This window comes from Numida meleagris, chromosome Z, assembly GCF_002078875.1.
Source record: "Numida meleagris isolate 19003 breed g44 Domestic line chromosome Z, NumMel1.0, whole genome shotgun sequence".
In the NCBI taxonomy this organism is placed as follows: domain Eukaryota; kingdom Metazoa; phylum Chordata; class Aves; order Galliformes; family Numididae; genus Numida; species Numida meleagris.
This window is the reverse complement of record NC_034438.1, coordinates 17,138,378-17,165,743: the sequence shown is the minus strand read 5'-3', so window position 1 is coordinate 17,165,743 and position 27,366 is coordinate 17,138,378. Positions and strand designations below refer to the sequence as shown.

At 37.8% G+C, this 27,366-nt stretch overlaps 1 protein-coding gene across 6 annotated transcripts in view; it reads left to right on the top strand.

Moving 5' to 3' along the window:
- SLC38A9 (solute carrier family 38 member 9) overlaps positions 1 to 26,755 on the top strand; it is a 49,238-nt gene extending 22,483 nt beyond the window's left edge. For 5 of the 6 annotated variants that reach the window (XM_021380729.1, XM_021380725.1, XM_021380727.1 and 2 more), the window contains exons 8-15: positions 992 to 1,051; positions 3,149 to 3,346; positions 5,318 to 5,425; positions 7,606 to 7,712; positions 13,655 to 13,768; positions 15,114 to 15,262; positions 22,915 to 23,004; positions 25,077 to 26,755. In XM_021380729.1, coding sequence (XP_021236404.1) covers positions 992 to 1,051; positions 3,149 to 3,346; positions 5,318 to 5,425; positions 7,606 to 7,712; positions 13,655 to 13,768; positions 15,114 to 15,262; positions 22,915 to 23,004; positions 25,077 to 25,242 — 992 coding nt within the window. In that variant the 3' untranslated portion in view covers positions 25,243 to 26,755. The remainder of the gene's footprint in view (positions 1 to 991; positions 1,052 to 3,148; positions 3,347 to 5,317; positions 5,426 to 7,605; positions 7,713 to 13,654; positions 13,769 to 15,113; positions 15,263 to 22,914; positions 23,005 to 25,076) is intronic. The other variant, XM_021380731.1, reaches the window with a different exon arrangement.

Sequence of the window (27,366 nt, the reverse complement as noted above, 5' to 3'; positions counted from 1 at the left end):
GTAACAACACAAAACAGTAGAGAACTGATGAGGTGATTAAAGTTTTTAATTGCATCTTCTCTTTGTTTTGTACATTGAAGTGATATCAGTAAGTGTAAGACTCAATTGTGATTCAGGACATCATAAATCAAAATGAAGTAACATGAAGTACATCGTTTTCTTCCCATGGGACTTTTTTTTTTTTTTGTATGAGAAATAAGCTGCTCTTAATTGCTTTAAAAATTAGAAGCCTTCTACCCTATTTGATTTTCTTTGTGCATAATACACCCACATGCAGCAGAAGTAAATTTTAACCGGAGAGACACTAATTAAATTTCCAGGCTGGTGGGCGTTTTCTGCATGCGTCTGTATGTATATAAATATATAAGTAGACTGCTGTCCAGCACTCTCCTACTGGTCAAGTTGGAGAAACCTGAAAATATCTTTACTTGCAGTAAAGTAGCACAGGAGTACAGTTGAAATAAAATACTATGAAAGATGACTGTAGACAGCTAGACTTAAAACTTTTTCCAGAGGTGCCTTTATTGGAAGAACAATATGGAGAAGAAACATCCTTCAGGCTCTGAAAAAAAGATTAGAAAAAATGAGTAGGAGAAGCTTTTTCCTTATAATATTGTATGGACTAAGGTTATGGTGGAGTGCACCTTTTTTTTTTTTTTTTTTGTCTGGAAAGAAGCTGGTTTTTGAGATGTATCTCCTCAGTGATCTACTGTGCAACACTGCAGACTGGGACAGGTGGAAGTGTGCTGGGGGAACAGGAATGAGCAGCTGGAGGGGTATGCTTGGGTACTTCGTAGTTGGACAGGACTGCTGAGAACAAAGTAGTGCAGTGGTCCTTAAAGTACCCATTTGGTGGGGAGTGCTAATTGCATATTGCATCTCTGATGGTTTTTTTCAAAATGTTTCCTTAATATTTTTGTTAAGTAAACAGGTAAAAGTGTAATAGAAGGATCAGAACATTGCTAATAAGATTTTATTTTTTTCTTTTCAGACTTTGTTCATGATATCAATGTAACGGATATCGTTCCAGGCACAAATGGAAGTAACAAAGGTAAAAAAGCACCTTCTAGTTTGGAGAGGAGGGAGTTTCAAGGCAATTTTCATGCATAGGTATTAACCTTGATTCAGTAATAAAATGTATAAACTAAGTTTTAAATACACTTTTAAAAAGCTAATGTTTTCTATCTGGTGTTACTGCTTCCACTATTAACCACACTTGGAAAGATTAATAATTTAAAACAAGACAGCAGGGGAGGAGCAGGGCAAGACTTAAGAAACAAATTACAAGTTTGTGTACACCCAGCTAGGTAGTTGTATGATGAGGAGTTGCCTTAAGGAATTTTAACTTTTGCACGCTGAAACTGAGACACAGCAAGTCTCTTTACTGTTGAAAATTCTTGGCTGGGGCATCCTTGCTCCTCAATAACTCTGCAAGATTTATTATTTTTTTTAACACTGTAAGCATTTATTTGAATTGTTGAACACAGAAGGAAACAAGTATCTAGCTACACCAGTGCCCGCTTGTTTTTGTGAAGAGTCTAGCATGCACAACTAAAGCAAGAAACTGCATTCAAGTATGAAGGTAGATCTGAGAGTTTTCAAGTAGGCAGAATGTAACACACAGTGAAAGTGAAGGCAGGAGCTTGCACATTATCAGCTTCAGGTCTTTCTGCCTTCATGTGCTGAATAACTTGGTGTGTAGTTCTATTTTATCAAGCAGAAAGTTTTCTTTATTCAGAGCTCCTATGGGAAAAGGAAACACTAGAAACAGCCTTGCAGGTGTGTCATGCTAGTTGTAATAGTGTTTCTGGAGAGCAGCTCTTTGGAGTCAGGTGAGGGAATTGAGAAATAATTCTGAAAACCAGTTGATTTGCATTTGAGCTAGCGCTGAACTCAGTTTCTCTTTAAGTCCTTATCAGCAGGACACCAGAAGCTGCTGCTGTGTTTTTTCTCTTGTGCTCTCTCCTGCTTCCCCTGTTCCATCCCATTGCAACTTAAATACAAAGTTAGAAAGCCATATTCCACTATTCCACAGCATCCTCCACTTACTGGAAGACTCAGTGCAGATACTACACAGAATTAAGGGCTGCTAGATTGTCAAATGACTCTTGGCAGGGTATTTGGGGATAACAAGGAGATCACAAAAAACCAAAGCATTTTTCAAGGTCTGTGAAACAGTCCTCTTACAAATAATGGAGTGAAAGTAAGAATACTGGAAGTCACTTAGTGGTCTCAAAAAACCTGATAGAACACTTCATACGCCTTTGCATTTGTAACAAAATATTCATGAAGGCAGTGTGGGAGGCTATAAAATACTGTGGAATGCTGAGATAGGAAAGGAGAAATTATGAGAACTGTAAGACAGGTTCATATTTCAACACGTAACCTTGTAGGCATGTGTTAGAAAGAAATGCCAATATTAACAAAAAGCAAATAGGCATGTTTCCACCAGGGAATCTTTTTTGCTTGGTTTTGTTCCTGTCACTTGTTCAGGTGCTGTTCAGGTGTTGCCATATAACAGGAGTGTGACATTCTCTTTCACAGAATTATGGGTATATTTCTTAAATTGCTTCTGTTGCCTGGAAGTGACTTACTTGCAACCTGACGTGGCACCAAGATGACAGTATGTTTGCTTTAGTACGTGAGTTTTAGACCTGCCACCAGTAATCATAGCTTTCTTGTCATGCTGTTTGTGTGTTCCCAGGGCAACATGCAGTAATGCAAGTTCTTTTGTAGACAGATGTGTTTGCGTTTGTTCATATGATGTTAAGAGTGCAGGGGCAGATCAGAATGCTAAGTGTGCAGTGAAATGTAGAGATGTGCATCTCTGACTGAATTCGGGCAGATGTGTGTAGGCATGGGACATAGTTGCAGGTAGGCGACACTGGAGACTCTATGCCAAAACTCAGGCTACAAACAAATGAGTGTTTCTGTTGTGTTCAGCTTATAGTACAAGGTGCATAGCAGGGAAACTGTAGCGCTGAACTACTGATAACAAACAGAAAGTAGGACCTGAGTTGTTGAACTTTGCTTTTGGTTCTTCTCCATGGAGGTAAAGCACGCTCCAGAAATTACGGGTTCTTAGCTGTGAAAATTCTGTGCAAGTGAAATCCTTTTCATCTGGGTATATTTTTATTTTCCTTTCCAGTCATTTGTCCAAATGCTGCTAGTGATCACCCACCACAGAACAGGAGTGTGATGTTCTCTTCTGGCAACAGTACAGGTTTTCAGCTCTTCGAGGAGTGGTGGAGCAAATCACAAACAGTACCGTTTTACTTGATTGCTGTTCTTCTGCCCCTGCTAAATCTGAAGTCTCCATCCTTTTTTGCAAAGTTTAATGTCCTAGGTAGGTAACAAGGACTACTAAAGCACTGATTTATTGTGGCTAAAGTATATAGCAAGCAGTGAAAGTCACTCCAGTGAGTAGCTTGCCAGCAGCATCCTACCTTTGGGAAATTCATAGATTTGTTTGTTAATCCCCTGCAGAGTTTCCACCCTGCTTTACTAGAGCCTTGTGGTTACTAGGAAGCTTTTTGTTTTTTTTTCCCTTTGCTCCCTTGGTAATGCTGTACAATAAGTTCCACTGTATTTGCAACAAATTTTTTCCAAACTGTGGTACACACTGCAAAGCGATGTTTGATGTGTACTACTTTGGCATGACCAGTCAGATATACCCTTCCTCATCTGGTAAATATTTCAACACAGGCAGTTATTTCCAAAGAGTAATTACTTCAGACCTGAAGCAATTTTCCACTAATCAATGTATTAATTGACAGCAACGTCAGTCAGTCCTTGTAACCCACCACCATGCTTTGCCTCAGCTCAGCTTCTGGCCTGTTCTGTACTACGAGGACAAAAATTGTGACTTCTTGCTTTTGTGCATTAAGATAGGAGACCAAAGCAGATGGGATTGGTAAAGTAGATAAAGTGTGTAAGTGATGATTGTGGGCAGTTAATTTTCATGATGTTGAAGCCCATTCTGAGGAGAAGAGGGGGGAAAAAACAGATGGGAAGCACAGAACTGTTTGAAAAAGATGGAGGTGTTCTGTAAAGAACGTAACAGGCAGGGAGTTGGGGACCTTAACTAGCCAGTGTGACACTGAATTAGAGCTTGTAACTGCTATTGCTGGATCTAATAAATGGAAATACAGTGTAGCAATCTGAGTAAGTGATAGGGCTTCTTCATAAAAAGGAAGGTTTTTATATAGAATATCAAGTTAATGGTTAAGAAGATATTTTTCAGGTGAGACATGGCCATAAATGCATCTGCTTTTAAAATAAGCGCTGCATCACAGGCAACTATTTTTCATTTGAGAACTAACCTGAGTATTAAAGCATGAATTTTCTCATAACTCCAATTGATTATTATCTAATGCAGAAGGTGTTGAAAGCTGTTTAACTTCTGTAAACCTTGTAAGTTTTTCAGACAAGAATTGGAAGGCTATTTTTGATGTGCTAAAATGAATCTTAGTAGAAAACTCTTGCTTATCTTCATGCTTATGGAAACCTAAATTGCAAGGAAACTACGGAGAATTTTGGTTGTTAAGCTGCATCACAGTAGCCTTAATTATTGATGCAAGATTTCCTTCAATTTTTGTGGAGTTATTATTCTGCCCTTCTTCTGGCCATCTCCTTTAAGTGTCAGAAGCCAAGTTCATACTCTCTGTCTCACAGGCAGGCACAGCAAGGCATTTATATTATCTGTAATCTTATTCATAATCCTTCAGCTGTGCAGGTTGTTGCTAGATGACTCTGGACCAATGAGATGGAGTTCAAATCCTGCATTATGACCAAAGTTTTCCAGGGTTACGGTCATGACAAAGTTTAAAGCAGTAGTTATCAAAATGTTGTTATCAAACTTTTATCTCCCAGTTTAAAGTTGACAACTGTAGTAAGCATTAATTCATCTCTCACTGGGCTATTCAGTCAAGGTCTGAATGAGTGGACATTGAGATAGCTGTGCTATCTGTGGCCAGCTGTGTCTTGTGTCAGATTAGAATCCTGACAACTGAATCTGGAATCCGTCTGTTATCATCTAGAGCTCTCCCTACCTAACCAGCATGAGGGATTGCTGGTTCACTGTGACTAGTGCAGCATTTGAAGAACATTAAACATGCTCAGTGCTTGCATTCAGTGCAAGTGCATTGCTTTTTCTCTCTGACTTAAACAAAAATAAAATTTAGAACTATTCTGTATTTTTAAGAATGAATACTACCTGTAAGAGTTTCGGCTACTGGTGACTAGTTGGGTGGAGCAAGAAAAAGCACATCAAAAAATACTTTCTATTGCCTCTTGGTATTTGTTTGGTCTTTTCTAGGTACAGTTTCAGTTATCTACTTAGTTCTTCTGGTTACCGTAAAGGCTGCTCAGCTGGGAATCCACTTAGAATTCAACTTGTTTATAGAGAATGAATTTTTTGTACCAGGTAAGATAGTTAAGATACAGTAATGAAACATACATCATGGGTTTGAGACTTTCTGAAACAATTTATAAATGTCTGTCTTGTTCACCTCTTAACGTCTTTGTGAGGTAAGCAGAGTAAGGAAATACTGTCTGAAGTTGCATCTAGAGGTTCAGGAATCTTCACTTCCAACACCTGTTAGCTTTCCGGTATCTTTCTTTCCTTTCTTGAATGTTGTTTTGCTTTTTCCCCCCTCTCACAGTAACATTACAAATCACTCTGTGAGATGTTACGATTGTATAAACAGTCCTACTGAATGAACAGATAGTCTAAAGAGATTGGTTTCTTGGTTTAAGAAACCTGAAAAGAGAGGTTAGGGCCAGGTCTTAAGCTGTTTTTCCCCACTCTTTACAGGAGTTATGTCTTCCAATATTATCGTAGAATCATTGAATGATTAGATTTGGAAGGGACTTTAAAGACCAATCAGTTCCAACTCCACTGTCATGGGCAGTGTTGCCACCCACGAGATCAGGTTGCCATATATTGAATTGAATCAATCCCTGTGATTTATAGCATTATATGTGCAAGAAGTGGAGTACCCAGTGGTTAGACTATTTTGGCAATATTACTGATACTGTTAGAAAATAGACAAAGCGTGTAGGTGATGCCTACGTATCCAGCTACAGAAGGTTGTGGTAGTGATGGGGAAACAATGCTGAGAGAAATTCTGAATCTGATGGTTCAGCTTTTATTATTGACATTAAAGTGGTGGATGGAAAACCCAAAACTTGCTTGCACTCTGAATTCTGTTGATAGCACCTCATGTGAGTTAGGTACTGAAAATACTGTGAGTCCAGCCTTATGGAAAGTATATTCTGTCAGCCTTGTTGAGCCCTTTGTTAATTGCTTTTAAGTGGTTTTTAACTTGCTCACTTCACAGCTCTTTTGAGAAGGCCGGTTTAGATATGTTTGCATAGAGCTCCGTGTGGTCTGTAAGTGTTTTTGAGCATCTGATGAATGTTTTGCTATCTTGCTGGATGTTTTACAGAAGCTGAGCTAGCTCTGGGATCTCCAATTCCTGTAACTCTCTCAAGCATACACATATCCTTATATAATATCAACAAATATTGTGCTTTAAGCATGTTATGGCATTGGTAGATTCTTAGATCAGTTGCAGCACTTCCAGGAAAAGTATTGTGGACATAATCACAGAATTGCAAGGGTTGGAAGGGGCCTCTAGAAATCATTTAGTCTAGCCCCTCTGCTAAAGCTGTTTTCCTACAGTAGGTTGCACAGGTAGGCATCCAGATGAATCTTGAATATCTCCGAAGAAGGAGACTCCACAATCTCTCTGGACAACCTGTTCCAGAGCTCTGTCACCCTTACTGTAGAACTTCTTCCACCTATTTGTGTGGAACTTTCTGTGTTCCAGTTTTTGACTGTCTGGGACCCCTCGTCCTATCGCTATACAGCACTGAAAAGAGCCTGGCCTTGTCTAATTACTTCCTACGCTTATTGATCAGATCCCCTCTCAGTTTTTTCTTTTCTAGGCTGAACAGACCCTTCAAGTATCCAACATAATTAACATAATCCTTCAAGTATTCAAAGAAACAATACAGTGCTGTTTCCATGGAGACTAAAGAGGAAAAAAAAAAAAGGCACCATAGATGCTGCAAAGGGTTAGGGAAGGGGCCCGTACCCTGGTTTTGAAGCAGCATGTCTTTAACACCTGCATATGGCAGTTTTCTTCTAGAAGTATAACCAAATTGCTAATCTTCGTCATTTCAAAAAACAAAGGAAGCTCACAGAGCATATAATAGCTTTCCTCTTGTTTCCATTGTTGGGGACCAGAACATTTACAGCTGCAGTGGAACAAATTCCTGCCTCAAAAATGCTCTGCGATTACATTGTTGAGAAGCAGAAAAGCTTGTATGTTTAAGTCCTGGATTAACCTGATAATCTTTAGTGGCTGGGGTCATGCAAATAACTTTCCTGGAGAGTGTGTAACATAGTAACCACCATCTTCATACATTTTGTACTTCCTAATTAAATATTTGTGTTGGCTATCGTCAAGGACAGTTGTCCCTTTTCAATATGATCATTCTTGTTTTTGCCAGTAGACTCCACCACAGGATATGTTATCTGCATATTGACAGTTTGTTTCACTGAAGCAAATTACTAACATTTTTTCTCCCCTCCTTTAGAATTTAGAGTTCTGTTCCCGCAGCTCACAGGGGTTCTAACACTTGCCTTCTTCATCCACAATTGTGTCATCACTCTTCTTCAAAATAACAAGAATCAAGAAAACAACGTAAGTAATTCCAAAAGGCTTTGCTGATTTGTAACTAGATTACTATTCAACATTTATTTTTTTCCTGTCTGTTTCTCTTGAAATTAATCCAGAGACTGTAATAGCTTCAGAATATGTAAATTGGTTTTGTGATCTGATAAGAAACCGGTTATACATAATGGCTACCAATGAGTAACAGACAAATGACAAATTTATTCAAATGAAAATCTTGAGGAACATCCCAGACTTATTTGTGATCAGTCTGGCATTAAGTGGCCGAATTACACAGAGGAGGCAGAAAAACTGGCAAGGTTGCTGTAGAAAAAGTCATGGCATTTAAAACAAAAAAGAGGAGAATCTCAAGCACAGAACTGATTCTAGTGGAGTCCTGAAAAATAATGTTGGGTTCTAGATAATGTCTCTTCTGAGAGTTGCTTCAGTAGATTTGTGTCACAACTGAAGTTCAGGTTTGTAGAGAAACTTGACCCTGTTTAGGAAATCCTCAGAGCTGAAGTCTGGATTGGGAACTTCTGTGATACCTAGCTTTTGAGCTGGTCTTTTAACTTTTGTTATGTATTGCTCATCCACATGAAACTGCCCTCTTTCTTTATGTCTTCCAGCCTTAAAAAATGAGTAATCATGGTGCGGTGTTAGAGTTTCAGAGTACATTTATTTGATTTTTTTTTTCTCACATTCTGGGATTCCTGTCCAGTTTCATTACAATTTTGGCTGGAAAGTTAGCTACAATATCATTAAAATATTTTAAAGCATTAGATGCATCAAAAACTAGTACATCTGATTTGATTAGTCAAGTGAAGTGCAGGTTATGTACCAATGCATTGAGATGACATGATGTTTTTTGTCCCTGCGAGCCAAGATAGTGATGTCTCTCAGAAAAGGAGTCGTGAATCCTTTAGGAAGACTTCTTGTATTTTGCAGGCATTTCTGAAAGTAGTCTGTCAACTAAAGTGTAGGTTAGCAATGCTCTGGAGAAAGAAAATAAGTAAATTGTTCTCAATGACTTGCAAGAAAATGTTACAGTACACAAGAGGGCAATATTACATTTTTTCTTAGCTGTGGATTTCACATTCTGAAGGTACTGTAATTTCTGCAGTTAGCTTTGTATGCAGAGAAGGTCTGCTGCCTCCTTGCTGCATTAAGACTCTTCCTGGGGCTTTACCTCTTCCATTTATATTGGAAGAAGCAATTAGAGCTGTGAAGAGCAGCACCTGGAATATTCTTCAGCTTGCTTTTCCTGTGCTAAGGAGGAAGAAACTGCTGGCTGCTTTTGAATCAGTTTTTCTGAACAACCTCCCTAGGAGTTAAGTTGGATTTTGAGGTCAGTGTGCATCTCAGCAATAATCAGTCCTCAACAATATTCTTGCACTGCGTAAGTGTGTATAAACTGATCGGAAAAAACACCTTTTCTTATAGCATGAAAGGTTTGTAATAGGAAGCCAAATCTCTGCATTGTTCTTCTAGGAGTTGCATTTGGCTAGGGATTTCTTTGCCTGTTTATTTCTGTTTGTAACCTTACAGAAGCTTTTCACCTAGGTCTGAAAAGTGCTTTGCAAATATTAATGAAGTATTGATGTTGCTGAAGAGCTGTTTTATGATTATTTCACTGATCTGTTGGACTAAGTTGAAAGTTTACGTGTGTATATGGATCTCAACTTCTGTGATAGGTCACAGATAGAGATTAACTTCTTCCTACATATTTGTATCAACAAGATGCTCGCTTATGTCAGTATCTCACAGGGATCAAATGGAGACTGCTGCTTAATGAATGGATCAAGCTATTAATGTCACCTCCATGACCATTCTGTGAAAAGGCACAGAACTTGACAAGTCATAAGAACTACTTTGGAGAGGTGGAAAAAGAGTAAGAAAAACAACAACGTGCCTTTTACAGAGTCAAATTCAATACAGTAGCAGTTTCCATTCTAGTCAAAGGGATGTATCACTCCCCAAAGTTTAAAACACACATGGGAGGGGGATTCCTCCAGCTGCTATTCCCATACAGTGCTGTGGGTACACAGCTGCAGGTACGAATAGGGGATGTGCTCTGCGTGCAAGAGCTATCTCCTAACAACTGTTTGCAGACAAACCTGGAGAAAGGCAGGGAACAGGGGAGTGCTTTTTGTCCGGACAGTATCTGTGGAAAGCACAGAGCTGAGGGTTCTGCATATTTTCTGCAGTATTGGGTCATTGTTTATTCCTCAAGAACAGAGTGAGCTTCCATTGATAATACTCTACCATCAGTTTCTCTTTCCAGCCAAGATTATGCACAGCATTGTGGATCTTAGTGAAGTGCTTTAGTCATCCTGTTATATGTTATCACTTGAACAGGTAAAGTCTGTTTTTAAGCTATGGATCAGAGTCTAGCTGAGGTATTACAGAAGCAGCACCTGCCTTTTGAGAAGTGACCAATCTGAAATGTGCGGTAAAAAGCTACTATTTCTAATACAGTAGTAATTACTACACAACGATACAGGATTCTCTATCTTAAAACTGACTGCAAACTAGCTTTCACTATAGTACGTAAGAAAAAATAAGCTGCTTTCCCCAGGTCCTGTGACAGGGAAAACAAGGCCTGAAAGTTGCCTGCTCTTTTCATCATCACAGAGGAAATACATCTGGAGCCACGGAGCCTTCACTGCGCTGCACCCAGCCTGTGCTTGGGTATTCGTCCATGGCTTGCAATATAATGTCTTGTGCTATCAGAGCTCTCCTTAAGTTAGCTTCACCTGACCTATCAGACTGGTCCTTCTTTTAGGAAGCCAGTTTCTGTGTCTCTTCTGTGACTGCTGCTAGCCTTAGGCTCCCAGTTTTCTGTAACTTCAGAGTCCCTTTTAACACATCATTCTGTGTATCTTGACCAGAAAAACTCCTAGTCAGCAATAACTGTAGCTGAAGTATTGCCCAGTTTCCACTTCTGCAGCTGCTTGTTATTTCAGATATACTCAAGAAGGGCTTGGCAGGTGGCAAGCAGTCAATCCTACGGACTGTGACCTGCCTGTTATCTGTGATACTTCCCCTCCTCTCTGATCCCCCATATACTTCTTTCTTTCAACCATCTGTTCTACATTTGATTTTTAGATTATAAACTCTAGATGCAAGGACTGCTGTATTTATGTTTAGGCAGCTCTCACCTGAGTGGAAAAAGAGCTATCACCATCTTAGTATTAAATTTAAAATAGACAAATGCGATTATTGTTCTGTTATCTAAAAATAATCCTTTTAACTCTCCCCATGTGTCCTTTAGTTTTATCTGTAATTATGCTGTCTAAACAGTATTTATAGTCAAGGTCTTTAGAGAGTGAACTCAGGTATCCTCAATAGTAATCAAAAGGTGTTCCTGTCACAAGCACACACATGCTTGTACAAAGATAACCCTCCAAGTGGCTTTTTCCTTACTCAGAAGCAGATATTTGCAATGCAGTTGATGTCTTTGAAGAAAGATAAAGTTTGGTTTTTGATTGCCACTGTTAGTTTTCTTTGCTTACAGACATCAAAATCTGAATACTGTTTGTGTTGTGACAGCACCTGAAGTCAAGGCTATATTGTGTCATGTGCTATGAAAGTACGTTATAAAAATTATCACGACGTTTAGTTTTAGTTATTATTAAATCAAGCACTCTTTAGAAACTCTGGGAGCATGGACTAGTTAATATAATCACAGGTAATAGCACACATGCTAGTGAGCCTTAATCAAGTGTAGTCCAAAGGAATTAATTTGCGTGGATTTGTTTTCAGATCACATTCCCTCACAACTGCAAGTACTTGTCACAGCAAAAATAATTTGACATTTGTTTATAGAGATTGTATGTAAGCCAAATACAAATAGCAACTGATAGTTACTGTGCTATCTTTATGAATGGGGAATACACTTAAAATAGCAAATTTAAAGCAACTTTAAACAAATTCTGTCAGATAATGTGCCTTTAGAAGGTCTTCAGTGCATTTTGAAAAATTGTCCAAGTACTGTCTTCCAGAGATGAGAGTCCATATCTGTCTGCAAAGCCACCTAACTGTGAACGTGTCTGACTCTCACAGTTAATGGAAGTTACTCACAGATAGCTGTAAGAAATCTGGAGGATTGTGTTTAGTATTTTAAAAATGAGTTATGATCGGCACTAGTGCTATTACAGATTTAGTTGGTATCAAAAAGCCTGTACGCTTTCCTCCGTCAGCATGAAGAAATTCTGGGAATAATTTAAATAGAATTGTATTCCTTAACCTCTGCTGAAGTTTGTAGTCCTTACTCAGCAACAAGCATGAGGACAGAAGAGGCTACACAAGCATCTTCCAGCTGTATATATCTGACCAGCAACAGAGCTTGCAGCTGTCAGGGGTACAAGGACCCTTTTGCATACCATGGGGTATGCATTACCAGTGCTGTGTTGTCTGATCAGAAAGATCATTGGCTTTGTGTGAAGTGATGACAAAAAGAGGCACTGATCTGGCAAAATGAGATGAGAACTGGTTTTCTTCTGAACTTTTCTTGAAACTTGTAATCTACCATGTGTGTATTTTCACTGGACACTGCCTGCCTTCGGAGGATGCCACAAAGGTGTAAGATACACTTCTTTTGTTAAGGAAGTAGTGTGAAGAAACACTTGGAGAAGCATTTCCTTGCAGAGATGCGCATGAGCTTTACCTGTGCTCTGTGAGCTGGCAGGATGCCATAAAATCCTGATCTGCAAGCCATATGGCCCTAATAATTTGGTGCTGTGCCTGAGTTAATAAGATTTGCTTCTCAGTCATAGGAAAATAGGGCCATATATTGAAACATTAGTGATAATCCTCTAAGAAGCTGATTATTAGCAGCAGCTGAACAAATGGTTTGCTATAAGGTAATGACAGTCTTGTAGCGTAGCGTACATTTATACAGAATATAATTCATTAATTACTAAAAAAATAAAAATGTCTGTCTTTATTTCTAAAAAAAGGAGTTGATAAAGACAAAACTCTAGGTACACTGCTGTTAAGTCATCATACTGTGTATGTGAATTCTGCAATTTCATAAAGTATTGAGAAGATTTGCTGCTCGTATTCCAGTACTAAATGTTGCTAACAGACTTTGAATACATTTTGTGTCTTATTAGATAAACCAGAAATAATGACAACATTTTCAGAAGTGAACATATGTAATACACTTCAATATGGATTTATCTCCTTAGCTTTAGCACTGTCTCCTGAAATTCTTTAACTATTATTTAGTGCATTTATCTGGAGCATTTGTAGAAATTCAGTAATAAAGCAGATAGGCAAATTTAAAGAAGCATCATATCATACAATAATAAACTAAAGAACATATATACCTCTATGCCTAACCATGCTTTTGCTTTGTTGTGGTTGTATTTTTATTTTTAATTAATTATGTATCAGCTCTGTCTTCCATTATCACAGTATTCATACAGATATCCAATATATTTCTTTCTATTTTGGAGTGTATCACCTTCCATTATATTTGCAGCTGGGTATGCCAATATCTTTAACTGTAAAATTTTAATCCCAGCAAGGGCATTTATGGGCTTTGTCTTTGACAACGATCTCTGTGCCCTAAGGCTCTAATAGCAACAGGTGAATGTAAGAAAGGGGTGTTTTCAGTTTGTATGTTTTAACAACTCATGGTTTGTACATCCAGTAACAGCATGCTACTTATATTGGAATATCTTTTTCTTGTATACTTTGCATATCTGGATAAATGTGTAATACTTGTCAGTCTCCAGTTTGAGTTATCTTGCACTTTCTGGTCTGATCCAGCACCAGATTTGAAGTCTCCATTCAAGCAGTAGTAAGTGATAGTAAAAATAGTAAAAGATGTAAAAAAAAAATAATAATAAAAATATAAAATACAAAAGCAACAGTAGCAAATGCAATAGAAATCTACTGAGTTCTTTCTTTGGCCTGCTTTGGTGTGACAGTGCTGGCCAAAATAAGGCTTTATTTTTCCTCAGGTGAGAGACCTCTCCATTGCTTACTTCCTGGTGGGATTAACATATCTGTATGTTGGAGTGATAATTTTTGCATCTTTTCCTTCACCACCACTATCCAAAGAATGTATTGAGCAGGTAAGATGTTTTACTGCACTACATATTCATCCTTGACCTTTAATTAAGTATTAAAAAAACAACTGCTTCTGCTGCTTGCTTCATGATTCACCCTGGCAGACACATCTGTTCTTCACTCTGGTCAGTTGTCTGATGCTTCATTGGCACTACCACAAGCAGATGAGTAATGCTTTTGTTATCTCATTAGCATTCATGTCTGGTTGCCGGTAGTTCTCTAAAAACAAACATTAAATAAATCCTCTGTGAAAATGAAGAAAAGACCAAAAGAAGCAGTGCAGACTTGAATTTTTAGCGTATTTATTTCTGAAAAGGATCATGTTTACATTTAATTGTGTGTGTGCAGTGACAAATCCTGGTCCCTGGGGCTAGTTTCAAGTACTCTACAAAAACAAACCCAACCACAAAACATAAAAAGAAATGCAAGCATATTCACACATGAGTCCTTGCTATGGGTAGGTACGCAGTCTAGCACTGTGGTGGGCCTTGCCAACAAAGTTCTTCAGATAACAGAAACACATAGCACTGCTGTAAAGGCTATAAAACTCTTCTCTGCCTATAGGCAAGGCTGATGCTCACACCCTTGTCTACTTCAAAGATAGGAATTGTAAACTGGTGATGCATTTTATGCAAAGTGATCCACGTCACCTGCATAGTAGGTAGCAATAAAGCAGCTTTTAAAGGCTTCCTATGACTGTAGGTTATTTAGAACTGTCACTAGTGCTTAACCAGGAAATGTTTTTTCTTTTTTAAACATTCGTGGTAATGTAATGGGATAAAATCCGTAGATAATGGATGACAACTGTTTTTCTTATAGTTTATTTTCGGTAGTTATCCTAGATATCCCATAATGTCCTAGATATCCTATAATATTATAAAGCCACTTACATATTTCCATGTAATCTAAGTCTTATACTACTCGGGTTTTCAGGTGTTTCCAATGTCTTTTTGTTTATGATTATGATCCAATTTTACTAAATAAATACCTTTTTTCTTCACTCTTTAGATATGATATGAGAGGTAATAAGAGCACATTAATTTGTTTGTCTAAGAAGTCAGCTGCTGCATAGACTTCATTATTTTTGAATGTTGAGATTAGAAAATAATTTTTTATTGTTAACATTGAAACTGACATCATCTCTTTAATATTAAAAAAATAAGTGGTACTTGGTTACATAACAATTTCAAAAGGGAGAAAGAGTATTTTGTAGGTATATTTATGGGGTTAATCTAGCATTTAAAGTTGCTTGGCTTTTGCCATCTTCTTTCTTGAGCACAGCTATTAAAAACCAGCACATAAATGTAATCAAGACACCATTGGTAAGTGTAACATTTTGCCTCTGTTTAGAATTTTCTAGATAACTTTCCCAGCAACGACATCATGTCTTTTATTGCAAGAATATTTCTGCTGTTCCAGATGATTACTGTATACCCACTGTTGGGCTATCTGGCACGGGTTCAGCTTTTGAGACAGGTTTTTGGAAATGCTTACCCAAGGTAAGAAGACTATTCTTTGACAAGAGCTTGGCACACTGTGCTTATCTGGCCTTTTGTATGTAGTCAGAAAGTTGGCTGAGCTTTCAGGAGTTTCCTTTGGTGCATTAGTACATTTCAAAAGCTAATTTCAAGATGTTTGCAGAGGCAGAGGTTGAATAGGCATGCAAAGAAAACTCCAGCCTGCAGACCAGGACTGCCACAGCTTGGCAGAGCAGAATGGGAGGGAGCCCTGTCTTTTGTTTCAGCTTTTCATTTTGTAAAAAAGAAGTGCAGGAAAAATTTTTTTCAGTTCAGAAAAATTTCACCAAGTGTTCTTTAGGTTTTGAAGGGCATGCACTCTGCATGTTAACCTTTCAGGGTGCAGTGTGCATTTTGATTGTGCATAGCTAGTAATCATCCATCTGTTTTCAAACAGAGCTAATAGCTAACCGAGTGGTTAGCCATGTTATCTTGACTGCTGTTATGCTTATAAAAATAGCTTTTCAAATGCTAATTTCAGAGATGAACCGCGCCCTTGTATTTGTACCCTGCCTGAATGCCAGGGAAGAGCTGATCCAGAACTCAATTTTGGGTTTGTTTGTTTGTTGTTGTTTTGTTGTTGCTCTTGTTGTTTTATTTAAAACCTAGGACATTTATATTTGGAGTATTGTCTGAATTTGTCACAGCTGAGAAGTTGGTATTTATCTCTGAGTTTCTTATTTTATGTTGTGAATTACTGTTGATGGAGGGAAGGAAAAAACATCACAGTAAGCAATCTGTATTTCCTCTGTGGCATCTGCAGTAGCATACAGGTCTGGGAAGACATTGTTAAAATTTTCAGGTTTCTTCTGTGTCCTAAAATAGGAATGAAAAGGTCTAGAAAGTGGATGTCTAAATTAGGATGTGAAATAAATGCCTGCTTTTTTTGATGCTAAATTGTACTCAATTCAAAGCAGAGGAGATTTTTAGGAACTGCTGCAAGCTACTATTGGAAACAAGGCCATTGATTTAAGTGCTAAACATGGATTTCGTGGCCACTGGGAAACAGCCGTATGCTCTGTATTACGTAAATCTGCTTCTTCCCATCTCTTCTCCCAGGTCGCTCCCTGAATGGTTTTCGTTTCCCTCCTGGCCTCTCTTAAAATATTCATACAAGTCTTTGCTTACGTTAGCTCAAGCTTGCTGCTTTTAAGCCTTTGTGGCATGATGAATGTGATAATGCAAATTCTTTGCTCTTGTCTCCCGGATGTCCTGTGGGTAGCTTCAGTCTCAATCTCTCTCTTTTTTTTTTTTTTTTAAAGGGTCCTTATAGGGGGAGGTATTGAACATTTCTGTGAAGTCAGAAATCAGTTCTAGGAAGCCACTTATTTTCTTGTTCATCTATGGAGATGAGATAGTACATTCTGACTGTTTGTGTCTCTCTTTGGTATTCCACATATCTCACACGTAGCTCAAATGTCACTAAACTGGTATACGGGCTCCAGCTTCTGTTTATTTATAGCTTTGTTTTACTGTGCATTGTGGACTAACTGAAGAATGGTAGTGAGCACAGAAACTCTTTCTAGGAGGATAGTAAAAGACCTATGGCCTGCTTGTGAAATACTTCTTGAGGACTGGTTTTCACCAGCAACCTAAGCTTATCCTTTAGTAGCACTGTTCTTGTATTACCTTTCTAGGAAGGATTTCACTATTCTAGGTTTTTCTACCACCAGCTACTCTGGAAAAATTACAGCTATGGTCCAGATGTTGTGAGAGCCTGTGAATGTAATGCTCTATCTATCATCACCTAACAAATGAAATTCAACTATGTTCATTCTAGAGCTTTTGTAGGCCCTTTGAATCACAGAATCACCAAGGCTGAAAAAGACCTTCCAAGATCATCCAGTCCAACCATCCACCTACCACCAGTATTTCCCCACTAAACCATATCCCTCAGTACAATATCTGAATGTTTCTTGAACACCTCCAGGGATGATGACTCAAATACATCCCTGTGCAGCCTGTTCCAGCTCCTGACCACTCTTTCAGAGAAGAATTCTTTTCTGTTTTTGCTAGAATTCCATGTTATTGCTTCCAGAAGGACTTGGTAGATGTTTTCATATTCCTGTGATCCTCCCTGCTGTTCTGTTATGCTGATGGAACTGTATTTACAAAGAGGTATGGGAGAGCTCATTTGTGGGGACACATTTTGAAAAGGTAGAGATGGTAGCTCTTACTGATGTTAAACAGATATCTAACTGTAAATCCTGCTGATCCACCCTGAAGAACTTAGCTGGAAATACTAAGTTGTATGCTTTTCCATAGGAAAATTATAAGTTATATGTAGTATATATATCTTTTATCAAAATTTTCAATGTCAGTGGCTAGCAGTTTCCAGGCAAAAAAGAAGACTGATCTGCAAAAGACAAACTTTAGCTCTTAGGTGTGTACGGAGAATATTCCCAGTCACTCGAGTGGTGAAAGTTTGTTTGTAAGGAATCAGAAGGATGAAGCAGGAGAAAAAGACCAGAGCAGATGAGGTTCTGTGCCATTTATCTAGAAGGATTTTATAAAAATTAAAAGCACGAAAATCTTAGGGTTTTGTGACTGATTCTATTTGTCTATGTGATTTTTTGTCTACCTTTTCCTGTATTTATTTTCAGGCTGTGGAAATATAGTTTAGAGATGTTCCCTGATGGTATATCCATCCACATGTATATACAACACATCTGCCAGTGTGCTAAATTCATATTGGTGGTGCGTTTGAAGGTTTGTGTTGGCCTCATAGCCTCATTTAACTCCTCTGTGATTCAATATGCTAAATTAGATGTATTTCCATAGTTGCATCCTTCCTATATTAAATTTCCTTTTCAGCTGACAGAATGTAATCAATTTCCTTTGTCTGTAATTGTCCATTTTTTCTCAAAAAATATCCCACAAAATACAAAGCCTATTACTATTATTATTGTTTGACATCAGGGTTACTGCATATGGTTGTGCTGCAGATTTCACATCTGAAGTTCCCTGATTTTAAAGTCCAAAATTCTTGATAGAACTAATTGTAGATGTGAATATGTGCTGCTGCTATGGATGGACTTAGGGGAAAACTGTTAAGTTATTAGCTGGAACACTTGAACTCTGGATGGCTGCATCTAAGTCTGGCTGTTGACTGACTAGCTTGATTGCACACTTGCTACAGGGCTGCAAAATAATTTTTATTTCCCAGCAGTGGTTTTATTGCTCAGATCAATTTGATTCTTTGCTTTAATTCCTTTTTTCTTTACTATTTGTCTGTCACTGTTTATGATGAAGCATCAAAGTATTAGTTTACTGTTTTGTAGTTTTTAGTTCTGACAATTGGTCTAATCTAATTTCTACCAGAAGCAGCATCCTTTTTGTGTCCTAGCTTTTATTGGTAGGCCATGAATTATGACTAGATTATAATGAGGAATCTTTCACTCAGCTTTAGAGTTGCTTTTCTTGTCTGAAGACTAACCCCCATGTCTCCATCCCACAGTTTTTAGGTGTCTTGCAGTTCTACTTTTTTTTTTTCTACTAAAGCTTTACTGTGCTTAGCCGTGGGTGTATGCTACTAATCTGTGGTTTACATGACAAAGAAACTCATCCTCTCCAAACTTCAAAGCTTAGGTCCAAGATAGGTACCTTTTGATTCTTCCGGGTTTCCCACAAGATCGACTGAGCACTGACAGCTTGCTTTTCTGAAGCATAGGGGGAAATAAATAGCATCATGTGTCACAAAATCACAGAGTTGCAGGGGTTGGAAGGGACCTCAAGAGGTCATTGAGTTCCCTACAATAGATCGCACAGGTAGGTGTCCTCCAACAGTAAGCCCATGGTGCTGTTTTCTGAGAGCCCGACTGATCTGAATTCTACCTTTTGAAAAAGAATCATCCTTATCTTTGGAGAGCTTAAAGACGAGTTGACTCAAAAGTCAAGGATTCTCCTTGTTGACCAGTTTCAGACACCTGTGCCACAGCGTGTCTTAAACACTTAGGTGGACATGCTGGACACAGTGATCTTATGACAGGCACCATCACAAAGCCTTGAGCCTTCCTGTGCTTCCCACAAAAGATTTAGTGACAACAGAACACATCCTAATTTCATTTTTTATTGAGCAAAACATACATTAGTGTACAGACCACAACATAGAAAGTGACATACTGGGACAAAATCCAGGGAAATCTTTCTTCTTTCCCTTGTGTTGTAAAAGAATGCCAAAATGCTGTGTTTTGGGAAATTACTTTCTATAGTGAGATATATTTACAATGGCATCGTTTAATGAGTGACTTATGGCCAGAGGCATGTAGTTTATCTACTGCCTGTGATGTGATTCTGGATCTTCTCACATGTATAGAAAGCTAATTTTTTTTAGTTTTACTGTTGGCTTGTGGTTACGGTGATAGTTGTGACAGAGAATTCCCTTGATTAATTATACGCCGTGCATAAAATACTTTATACAGTCATCAGTTTTTAGGGTTTCTTTTTAAAATCTTTCTTGCTCTGAGAGGTTAAATAAACTGATGGACAGAAATGCCGTGGCTTTCCTTAAAGATGGTCCTCCCTTCACTCCATGGCAGCCCAGCAGACCTGCCAGTTCTCCAACAGATGTGTGTCTTCTGATGCAGTGAAGTACATTTCTGCTGTTTGCATGCACGTTTAGCGATCTGCTCTTCATCTGAACTGCAGTAGTTCATAGTCTTTTGACTGGTGTCACTTGAATGAGACTTCCAGGAAGAAAATGCAGTTTTAGATTCAGTAACCTTTCAAAAATTTTTACTTAAGTTATCTTTGTTTTGATTTCTTTCCTTGCTTTCTTGCTTTCTTTATTATTTAAATGTTTGCGTTCGTGTTGTGACTCCACACTCAGTGCAGCACTTCTAATTTCTTTGCTTCTGACGTGTCAGGATTTTTAACCAGTTTCGTCTTTAGTTTCTTTAATATTACCTGCCACAGGGTTTGTCTTTACACTTTTTGGTGTGATTCTTACTTTAAGGATGCTGAAGTTAGTGAAATATATATTGCCACCATTATTCACAAGGTTAACCATAGCCACCACTTCCCCAGGAGAGGACTTAATGCAATGTATCTACTGAATGCTTTTATCCCTATAGTTCTAAAAAACCAGAAGTGATGTGGTTATACCGCCAAAAATTACTGCTTTTCTGATTGCCTTGTGCAATGTGTGGTGGCCATTGAGTGTACCACAAGCTACAGACTAAGACTGAGCCACTTAGAACCTATTAAAACATAACTGGCTATGGAGAATGCCTGTCCTTTCAGGTGTGCACCTCCATAAAACTTGGAATCTTATTAAAAAATGTACTGCCTGAAATAATGCAGCTACTGGTAGCTGTAGATGTCAGATCCTTACTTGTTCAGAAGGATCATTTTCAAAATACCAGTTGCTTTGTCAGCATTTAAGAATGTACCTTCTTCCTTTCTTAAAGGTGAGATAACCCGTGAGTATCTGTATAGTTAAAAAACACAAACATACAGGTGTGGAGGGAGTGTTTTGTTACGATTTAAATACATAATCCAATGTATTGGAGAACTGGGAACGTGATCTAATCTGAGCTGTTATTGAAATGGTAGAAAGAGGTGCAGAGATGTTCCAGGGAGGAATGGTGTCACCTTTTCCCTTGAAGTGAATGGATTAAAATCCTTTTCAAGCTTTTTGGTTTCATTACTTTCCTTGAGGTTGCTGTGACAGCAAAAACTGCAGAACAGTCCTCTGCAAGCACTGCATTGTTTTGGAAGTTGCAGCAGTTTCAGACAATTGTTTTCACTTGAATAAAAACACATCCTTCCTTGCCCTGACATTTTTCCCCAGATGAAAAACTGGAATAATACTTCGTTTCACAGCACACATGCGCACGCATGGACCCACACAAACATGCATTTGCTTTTGAAGTTGTAAAAAGCTTGAATAAACTTTTAAAAAAGCAACAACTTTGAACTACAAAATCATTTCTGTTCTAAAGCATGTCAAAATGAAATATTCCAAACTTTTTTCAGTTTTTCTGCAAAAAATATTCTGTACCAATCCAAACTCGAAAAACATTTCTGAATTGTGAGGCCTGCACTCTATTTAATCTTGCTTGCTGAAAATTTATCTCAGCAAAAGGGGAGTGAAAGAATTGCCACCATTTTTTTGTGTTCCTAAACTTTTGGCTTCATTTGTGTTATCTCACAGTGAGACCTGTAATCTGCCATGTGTGCAGGGTGAGAGAAAGAAAACGTTAACAAAAAATTTTGTGAACTTTGTAGTTAATTAGATTTTTTTAAGGAATATTAAGAGAAGCAGTGGATGTTTGGTCCTTCTTCTATTCATACTATGACTCATGGGAGTTGATGTGATCCTTGGGGTTTTACCAGGTTTATATGGGACAGTGTTTCTCTTAAAATGACAGCTGCTGTGTTCTCACTGCTGTCTTCAATGTCTGAAGTGTACCTCTTCATGCACCACTGCTAGAATGCCATGCACAGAATTAAGGATGTTGTTTGTCTTTTTTAGATCTTTTTTTAAGAGCAAATCCTAGAAATAGTGCATATCTTCAATTATGTCTTTGCATGTGAATTACCAGCGTTCCCTTGCATTTGAATGAGTCTCCTTGCTGCTCCAATCTTTATTCCAAACCTGGAAGCTGGCAGCCAGTCTTTCAGCCATGAAGGTGGTGACTTTTACCATTTCAGCTGTAACCCACTTGAAAAGATTGTCCTTCAGTGACTTTCTACGTAGCACAAATACTTTCTGCAGTTAAAACAATTAGTGTCAGCTTACAGGTTTTGATTATTTTAAGAAATCAAACCATTCTGAAATCAACAAAAACTGTGTCTATGCTTCCTGTGTGCAAATTCTTCTTTCCCTTCATAGGAACAGCTGTGTGACCAAAATATCCCAGTGTTTTTTCTTATATTTCCTGACTTTACGTTATGTTGAAATATGCCAACATTTTATATTCTCTAAAGAAAAGTGATACTCTCCTGAGTGTGAGCTGTGTGCATAATGCCTGCACTGTTAGTCTCATGCATTAAAAGCTGCTTGTGGAGAACAGAAAACCTCCAGTTTTTTCATCCTTACTGCAAAAAGGAAAGCAACAGGAAATTATTTGTAAAAACAAAATCAACTTAAAAAAATCCAGTATAAGCAGTATGCATGTCTGATATTAAATTACATCCAACATCTCAAAGGTTTGTTCCGTATCAAAATACATTAGAGGTCATGTATTAAGGTGCTTGATTGTTTGCTTTTCATAGTATTCTGTGTAATGTTTTCCTTTCAGTGATATATCTCTCCTTTTGGTTTCTGTAGTGCAGTCAGAGCAATCCAGGTCTTTCTCTGAACAAGCTAATTCTTTCTTGTGGGTTTCTTCAGTATTTGAATATCCATCAGTAATACTTGAATGCTGAGTACCACATACGATGTTTTCAGAAGAATTGCCAGATTACACATTCTTACTCCTTAAGAATATTTCAAATCAAAACACTAGATATTTAGTTTGGTGTTCAGAATTTTCAGTAAATGTTATGTTTACTGTGGAATTAATTGAGTGAGTCATGCTAATTAAAATATCATCCATGTACCTGTTAAATATTAGTTTAAATTAAAGGTGATGGTATTCTGTAATAAATACAGTGTCAATTTTAATACCTTTTTTCTCACTTCCCTGTAGTGTTTTCCATGTGCTTGTTCTGAACGTAGCAATTGTAGGAGCTGGAGTAGCAATGGCAAGATTTTATCCGAATATCGGAGGTATCATAAGGTAAGCATTGCTTTGCACATTAAGCTTGTCTATCGTGTTAATGTGTTTATGTCTCAATTTTGAAAAAGAACTATAAGAGCATAAGTAATTGTAACTTCATATTTTGTGGACTTAGGCTTTTGTAAGTAGTACAGAGCAATTTTAGAAGTGTAAGTGATCTGCATCTGCTCTTTAGGAGTTCAGACAAGCAGCTATCTGTAATTGTTCCTTTATATCTCTGGTGACTGGGATGATTCCCCAAGTTTCATTCGAGCTATACCTGGTTGCCATGTAACTATCCACATCAAGGAATACTATGTCAGCATAAAAGTTCCTTGCTTATTGTGTGATTTCTCTCAGTTTTTATGTTAAGAACGTTTGAAGCTAATTTGAAAGTCCATGATAAAAGTCAAAGAATGCAAGTGACTCAAAAGGGAAAAGTAACATAAAAATTGCACTTCTAGATTACATCTTAAGTTTACTCTGTTAAACACATGGGATTTCTGTAATTCTCTTATGAAGAAAGGCTGAGAGAGCTGGGCTTGTTCAGTCTGGAGAAGAGAAGGCTCTAGGGAGACCTCATTGTTACCTTCCGGTACCTAAAGGGAGCTGGTAAACAAGAGAGAGACCAGCTTTTTACATGATCTAATAGTGACAGGACAAGAGAGAATAGCTTTAAACTAAAAGAGGGGAAATTCAGGTTAGATATCCGGAGGAAATCCTGTACTCATACAGTGGTGAGCACTGGCACAGGCTGCCCAGAGAAGCCATGGGTGCCCCATCCCTGCAGGTGCTCAGGGCCAGGCTGGATGGGGCCCTGGGCAGCCTGAGCTGGTGAGGGGAAGCCTGCCTGTGGAGGGGGTCTAGAACTTGGTGGATTTAAGGTCTTTTCCAATGCAAACCATTCTGTGATTCTATATACGTAATCACTGTCATTCATTCCTAGTTTGCATGTTTCCTCCAGCAGCCAGGAGAGGGAGATGTTTAAAAATATAGTAATTTGCAATTATAAAGCTGGAATGACAGTCTCAGGTTGATTAGTATAGCAAAATAACTAACTTTTGCTCAAAAGCTGATCTTTGAGATGTCCTTTTTTCCGTTTCCTTTTCTTTTGTTTTTAATTCTCATTTTAGTGAAAATGTTCTGATTCCAGTGATAGAGACATTTTATTTATTAACTGAAAATAAATATTATATAATACACATCTCTGTTTGCAAACTGATCTTCTGCTGATGCATTCACTGTGTGTGGCAATTAAGGATTTGGAACAGTGCATTTCCATCTGATAAATTTTCTATACACAATCTAACATACATTTACAAGTTTTGTTACGCAGGTTTATTTTATGTAGCAGTATTTCTGCTGTGTAGAAAGCATGATCAAATCTTTGAAATAAAATATGTTGCTAGTTAATAATTTACATTTGGCTGCACTATAGCTTAGCAGGTGGACATTCACAGCAGGGGAAAATAATGAAAAAGGTTTGATAAGCAAGAGAATGGTTAGAAAAAGTTAAATATTCCGGTTGCTGTGGTTGGTTGTGTTTCCAGAAGGGCATTTTGATCTTTTTGGGTCTGGAGAATAGGTTTTTTGAATCTCATTAAGTTATTTAAAATAAAAGTTGCAGACTCAAGAGCATTTCCACACTCATGCTTTAAAACGCATTCTCAGATGGGTGGGAGTCAATGAGATTTGCAGTTCTGTAAGTAAAAGATGCTTAACAAATTATGCACTGTTGGTATTTTTATGTTGTGTGTCGATGAATTTCCCCAAAGTAAAAACATCCATAGTGAGTCCATCTCTAGAATCATGTGAGAATGTGACTGAAACATCAGAGGCATGTCAGAGTGCAGGTACAGAGTCAGGGGATTGAGAGACACATCATTTAATGCCAGTGCAGGAAAACATTGGACAGAAATCAATGTTTAGTGGCTGCAGATAGCCATTGTTTGGTCAGATTGTTCACTAGTTTGAGTGGAAAAAAAAATGACAAGAAGAAATAAAAGTTAACACTAAGTTGTTGTTTTTTTTTTTCTGTTTCCCCTTTTTTTTCTTTCCTTCTTCTTCTCCACTTCTCTCCCTCCTTTCTTCAGATACTCTGGAGCAACGTGTGGTCTGGCCTTTGTGTTTGTGTATCCGTCGCTCATCTACTTGATCTCCCTTCGTCGTGCTGGGCAGCTGACGTGGCCAGCATTGATCATTCACATCTTTATAATCCTCCTTGGACTGGCTAATCTGATTGCACAATTCCTATTATGAAAACCCCCTTCTCCGTGTGGCTGTCACAAGTGGTACTGTGACATTTGGCCACAGCCTTGAGCAACATTATCACACATGATAATGCAATCTTCTTGAGAAAATCTGCACCTTTGAAATGAATTCAAAACATGTCTTTCAGGCACTTGAAAGGAAACCTGTTTTGTTCCACTAAAAACACAATTTTGAGATAAGTGAAGTAGTTCACATATCAGTGGGGTAGTTCTGCTGTTGCTGAATGTACATCAAGGGTTAATGAAGCTTAAATATTTTAATTTTTTACAGCTCACTTCTCAAAACACTCTGCTTTCAACTTTAAGTTGTAGAACTCCTCTTTCCTCTAAGAGGACTGTTCTTACCTTTAATCTAAACATGCTTTTACAATATTGTAGCACTAGCTGTTTGAAATGTTCTTCTGTTGTAATTGTTTTACTGTTTTGTTTGGAAAATGAATAAATTATTTTCTTCCTTTTTTTTTTTTTTTTAAGAAAGGTTCGTTTATAGTCATTTGGGTCAAAATGAGCTCTTAATTTTGAATATGCTATTAAATTGTTTTGGCAACATTCTTCCTGTAAAAAATTCCAACTACAAGAAACAATAAACTCATATCCCAGTGTTTTACTCAGAACCAATATGTACACAAGCTGTTTGTGATCTTAAAATGAAAAATGTCAGGAGGATTAAAAAAAAATAGAACAAGACTCAAAATCAGAATTCCAGGCTTGACCTCACATCAACTCTTTTAACTAAGTGAAGTTGTCTTGTCAGGAGTTGTTATGTGGTTCTGTGGATGCAGTATGCTTTGCAGGCTTGTTTCTTACTCCTTCAGAGGGTCTTAATCTAGTGATCTCTCACTGTGCTCTTCAGTGACATTCTAGATGTTTCAGTCCTGAACAGAGACATTACAGGCGAAGCTAGCATACTTCCAAGTTGTGCACTAAAGGAAGTAATTCCTGTTTTAGGTGATTCTTAAAAGAAACTGGAAGAATCTGGGAAGGGTGGTGGGGTTTTGTTGTTGTTATTACTGTTGATTTTGTTTTGTTTTTAACATCTTGTTTACCAACCAAGAGAGTGTACATGTGTATGTACACACCTTCCTTTACCTGAGAGTCTGAGTCCTGACTGAAAGTATGTGTTTATTAGGTTGGTGAAAATTAGTGGCAGGAGAGGGAGTAAAAACTTCTCTTTGTACAGAGTTTCAGTGTATTAAAAGAGTCAACAAATGTGGAATAATTAGAAGTGTAAGCAATGCTAAACTCCATAAGTAAAAAAGGAAAAAGATTGGAGAGTGATGCAATGTTTGTGAAGGAAGGGTTGAGTTGGGGAAGAGAATTACACTGTAGAATAAGAGTTCCTATTTTTATCAGAAAGACAATGAAAATCGTAACCTAGATAATCTAGGGAATAACATGAATTTTTGTAGTGATTATGCAGATCCATTTGTCTAACATAGACTCTTAAACTCTGTCTTCCATAAGTGTCCTTTGATTTGTGTGAAATACACATCATTATTTCAGATTCTCTTCTTTTTGTCTGTTGGAGCTTTTTGTGCCTTTAAATCAAAGTTGTGAAGAGTGCACCCACCATCTGTTCTGTATTGGAATTATTTACACCATCCTGGTCATCTTGCTTGTGTATTCTTATTGTCTAATACACGATTTCCCTATTGTCTATGACTTATCAGTCCCCCCTTTTCATTGCCTCACAGTGAGTACCTCTGATGCTGCTGGCACCATTAGCACTGGCTTGCACATTTGCTCTGCAGGAACTGAGTCTGACCTCTTCCATAAAATTTCAGTTAAGCTTCTTACTTGAATGTCTAGGCAGTCATCACTGTGTGTAATGTGGTGGTGTGTTCCCTCAATGTTCTCACTAGTCTGTTTCACAAATTAAACTCTATATTTTTTTTTTCCTACCCAGCAAACCTGTCCTTCCTTCTGACTAATTTTGCACGTTTACAGTTCCTCAACTTTAATGTTGCTAAACCTCCAAAGTTACTTGGTATAGAAGAGAACTCGAACACCAAAATGAAAGTAAAAAAAAAATGTAGAATCTCAGGCATCATTGGCCTGATTCACATGAAACGCAGGTGCTTATTTATTTTAGATACAGTGCTTAAACTTGGTA